This window comes from Oryzias melastigma, linkage group LG24, assembly GCF_002922805.2.
Source record: "Oryzias melastigma strain HK-1 linkage group LG24, ASM292280v2, whole genome shotgun sequence".
Lineage (NCBI taxonomy): Eukaryota > Metazoa > Chordata > Actinopteri > Beloniformes > Adrianichthyidae > Oryzias > Oryzias melastigma.
In genome coordinates, this window is record NC_050535.1 from 2,302,259 (window position 1) to 2,306,969 (window position 4,711).

At 40.8% G+C, this 4,711-nt stretch overlaps 2 protein-coding genes across 2 annotated transcripts in view; one reads left to right on the forward strand and one right to left on the reverse strand.

Moving 5' to 3' along the window:
• Window positions 1-1,343, forward strand: part of mut (methylmalonyl CoA mutase) — a gene marked incomplete in the record, with an annotated part of 13,247 nt that extends 11,904 nt beyond the window's left edge. The window contains 1 exon segment of the mRNA XM_024291455.2: window positions 633-1,343. Within this exon segment, the coding sequence (XP_024147223.1) occupies window positions 633-761 (129 nt within the window).
• A 1,125-nt stretch (window positions 1,344-2,468) lies between these two features.
• Window positions 2,469-4,711, reverse strand: part of opn8b (opsin 8, group member b) — a 19,022-nt gene continuing 16,779 nt past the window's right edge. The window contains exon 4 of the mRNA XM_024291454.2: window positions 2,469-4,064. Within this exon, the coding sequence (XP_024147222.1) occupies window positions 3,720-4,064 (345 nt within the window). The 3' untranslated portion in view covers window positions 2,469-3,719. The remainder of the gene's footprint in view (window positions 4,065-4,711) is intronic.

The window sequence follows — 4,711 nt, forward strand, 5'->3', positions numbered from 1 at the left end:
GAAAAAAACACACTCAAGTCTCTCCTGAGAATTGTTAACAGGCACACCCGCCTCAAGTCTAGGGGAACATAACATAGAAAACTGGACACCAAGGGTAAAAGGAACAGAGTTTATTAAATAAAGGAACTCCTGTGTCCTGACTGGTTTAAATAAAAAGACCAAAAGGGAATTGGAACCTGAGCCAAAAATAGATTAAGTCAGAGAGACTGCTGACCGTCTGAGTCAGCAGCTCCCTACTAAGGGCTGCCTAACCAAAATCTAACTAAAGAAAACAAATAAACAAAGCCTGCAAATCAAGACTACCAAGGTCCAACCCCAAACTAAGATAACAAAACCCAGTCGTGTAAGAAAAAACCAAACTAAACCTCGAGCCCCGCTGCGTCCTGCTCTGCTTGCCCTGGTGACTTTAATAAATGTCAGATTTAGATAATCGGCCCCACCTGGCAGGTGAGCAGAATGACAGGGCACGTGAAAGCCCCACCCCTGGCCAAACTATACAAAAAACCTCTGACTCAAATAATCACTTCTAGAAATCTCTTCTTTTTCTAAGCTTTTATTTGACTTTGATGAGGCCTTTCAGGGGTAAAAACACTGAAACAGACAGACACCTGTATCTCTCTTTTTTCGTCCAGGACTACGAGTTCCTGTATCAGAGCGGCGTGTGCGCCATCTTTGGTCCAGGAACGCGGATCCCTCAGGCTGCCGTGGAGGTCATAGACAACATCGAGAAAAGCCTGGAAAACATACGGCAGGCCATGTAAAAAACTAAAGTCACACTTCTGGACTGAATCTTTGGGGCTGGGAAAGAATTTAATTCTTTGATTCCTTTAAAAAATCATTTTTCAGTTTTAGTTCAAACCGTCACTGAACGTCACATGGGTTTATGTAATGTCTGAGACATTTAGGTTTTACTTTAATGCTTGAAAACTGAACAATAATCGCATTTATTGACTAATCCAATGTTTGCCTGTAAACAGCTCTGAGGAAACACACCGATCAGCATTTCCCCACAGGCTCTGAATGTGTTTCTGTCTTTTTCTAATCCACAACTTCATGTAAGCGTGTTTGATGAATGAACATTTGTCACATAAATGAAAGCTGATGTGAGCGACATTCCTCGGTTTCTGTTTGTCTTTCAGTCGATGGCCTTCCTTTTTATTATCCTGGTTTTACCATCAAAGCAACTGATGTTTGAAGGTTTTAACAAAAAATGCTTTATCTAGTATTTTTATGTCCTGAACTGAAGGTCGAGATTGTTTTTAAAATTCTTCTTTCTCTGCGTCTTTAAGCAAAAATTCAACCCCACCACGTTCTCTAAATCTCACCCAGTACTTTGTGAAAAAGAATTTTGTGATTGTTGCATTCCACACAATATAGGAAAAGAAAACTTTAGTTTGAGCGATTGTCACGACACTTCCAGGTTAAGTCTACAATTTTAGCTGGTTTTTGTTGACCTTTGACCTTAGAAAAAGGTCGCCATCTTTAATCTCTCTAAAAAAATCCCTTTTGGTACCTCCTGCAAATTTGATACATCACTCGTTACTTCTCGAGCATCGTTGGGAAAAAATGTTGGAAATAAAGTTTGAAGATTTGAATGGCGCAAGCTAGCAAAAGAGGCTTTTCCGCTGTTGCTCGGTCAATTTTTACAGGAATATTGCGAAACTTCCACACACGAATCCCTGGATCAAGTTGAATGAAACAACATGACTCAAGAAATGAACATATTAGCAATGTGGGTGTGGTTAGAAAAAAACCTCTGTTGCTAAGGAAATCCAAGAAATTACTTTTTCAGTTTTCTCTAAAAATTACATAGATCTTTTCAGCCTAGCCAGGTGACCAAAAAATAAAATGGTTGTTATGGAGATAAAACTATTAGAAAAGAAGCCATTTAAAAAAAATATATATATTTTTTATTTATTTTTTCTTGAATACAGCTATGACCAGGGTGGCATGGGCATGTAGTAGCCACTCAAACACTGAGGGCGGGTCAAAAGGGGGCGGCGAGGGTGGGTCAAACGCGGCGACAAGGGTGGGTGAAAGCAGGGGGGTCAAAAGGGAGTAGCGAGGACGGGTCAAAAGAGGGAGGCGAGGGCAGTTAAAAAGGGGTGACGAGGACCGTTCAAAAGGCGGCAAAAAGAGGGTGGAGGGGACAGGTAAAAGGGGCAACAAGGGCGGGTCAAAATGGAGCGTGGACGGTAGGTCAAAAGGGGGAGGTGAGGAAGGGTCAAAAGGGGTGACGAGGCCGGTTTAAAAGGTGGGGACAACGGGGCCAAAAGAGGGTGGAGGGGACGGGTCAAAAGGGAGCGTGGACGGTGGGTTAAAAGGGGGAGGGAAGGACAGGTCAAAAAGGGGGCAGCGTGGGAGGGTCAAAGTGGTGACGGGGATGGGTCAAAAGAGGGTGGAAGGGACAGGTAAAAGGGGCAACAAGGGTGGGTCAAAGTGGAGCGTGGAAGGTGGGTCAAGGGGAGGGGGGTGGGCTAATGGCTTTAATTTTATTTTTGGCTGTCCAACTCAAACTGAGTGTAAATATACATTTACCAGCAAAAGTTTCTCAGTCTTCAGGACTTTATTCAGTCTTTAAACATGACAAATAAATTGTCCACATAAACATGCTCTTAGTTTAGAGCTCTACATTCACAAATTAAAAATAAGTTCTAACAGGTATTCAACCTTTTTTCATGACATTTTATGAATTTAAATGAAAATAATTTACATTTACCATGAAAAGAAACAAAAGTTCATCAAGAAATAGACTCTCAAGCATCACAACAGGCAACGACATAAATGGTCAAAGCAGAACTTTCTCCTGGGGGGTCAATTTGAGGCAAATCGACCAGAAATTCAGATTTATCTTAATTAATAATATTAGTAGTACCAGATGATTCTATTGGCTGTAGCCTTAAACAAGCAAAATAAAAAGTAAAAATGTGCGTCTTTGTGGGTCCTCAGGAGGTGTTTTGTGTTTTTACCACCCGATTTTCACAGGTTGAAGCATCGCTGGGGTTCAAAAGGTCACGCGGCCCAGCAGTTCCTTCAAAAGCAACACCCAACATGCTTAGACGAACGACAAGCGTTAGATGAGAGCGATCGACAAAGACATTTGATGACAAACCAGTGACAGAAGCAATAAGGCCACTTATTGACAAAAAAAAAAAGAACGCTTCAAAGAGTGATCTGAATGCTTTTCTTTAAAGAGAATTCAAATTGTAGCTTCAGCTGGGAGGAAATAGACATTTTTCATGCTGGATGTTTTAATATTAGCACAAAGGTTATTTTTACCATCTCATTTCTGTGCTTAAACTGATTCTGAGGAGACTCTTATTGACCTTTAAAGTCATCAGACGACCAATAAACTCAGCCGGAATACAAAACCTTTTTTGTCCTCAACATCAAAAATGAAATGGTGAACTACAACGTTTTTTCTCAGTACAAGCTGCTAAAACACCAGTTTCTTTGGACATTGTTTGGCCTCTTTTCTTTTTCAGACTAAACCATCTGTAAACCCTCAACATCGAGTGTTCCTCCTTTGTGCAGGTTCCCACTCCATGCATAAATCCGTTTTATTGTTTTTGCAGGCTTGACATTCACCTCAATAACGGCGTGCTCTCTTGACCTTCCCTTGAAACCACAATTAATGTTTGTTCGACCAAAAACCTCCAAACGTTTCACATCCCATCAGCCAGTTCTTCAAAAATAAACTCTCTAGGTGTTGACGCGTGTCACTGTCTTGACTCCGTGATCTCCTGCAAAGTTTCCCGCCGCGTCTCCTTGGATTTGACATTCACACTGACCATGTAGATGTTGTTGTCGTTCACGCTGTTGGACACGTGGCACGGGTTGGCGCCGACGCACAGCCACGGCAGCTGCTTCACCTCCCGCTTGAAGCTCTTGCTGAAGAAGTAGTAGATCATGGGGTTGTAGACGGTGGAGCTCTTGGCAAACATGCACGGCAGCAGGCTGACCTCGGGCGGGATTTTGCTGCTGTCGTTGAAAATGGACCAGAGGCTGACCAACCCGTACGGCGTCCAGCAGCCTATGAAGCCTAAGCTGATCAGGATGGCAATCTGTGAGAGAGCAAGAAAACTGAAGTCATGAATGGCTCCAAAAAAGACTAAAATCAACATAAATAAACTGAATAATAATTCTCAACTCAATTAAATAGTTAATTCATTTAACTTAAGTTAAATTTAACTTAAGTTAAATAAATATTGATGGCTAAACATGTTGTTTTCATCAAAATAAAAGTGTTTTTTAAGCAATGATTGTTTGCAAATGTCCCAGAATAGAACCCTGAGGGACAGCTGGTGGTAAACAATCATATTTTGAAAAAAAAAATGCACAAACAAGGACAAAAATAGACATAAATTTGAGTGAAATACCAAGGAGAACATGTGACATCAATTCCAACAAGCTAAGAGAATCGGAATAAATTGGATTTCCGCTAACTTAGACGATTTCTTTTTTTTCTTTTTTTTTACTCTGAACTGAAACATTTCTTTTTTCTAATGGAAAATTTTTAAGACAAGCTGACAGCTTATTTATGGTGAACTAACCAATATTTACAGAAGAACATATTTTAACCCTATATAACCATTTGTTTCCTTTCCCTAAAAACCCCCTGTATGTTACTTGGTTTGTGTTTTCTGCCTCGTAGTGCATCTTCATTCCACTAGGAGCAGTAAAAGGGCGTTTCCGCTCAATAATGTAATTT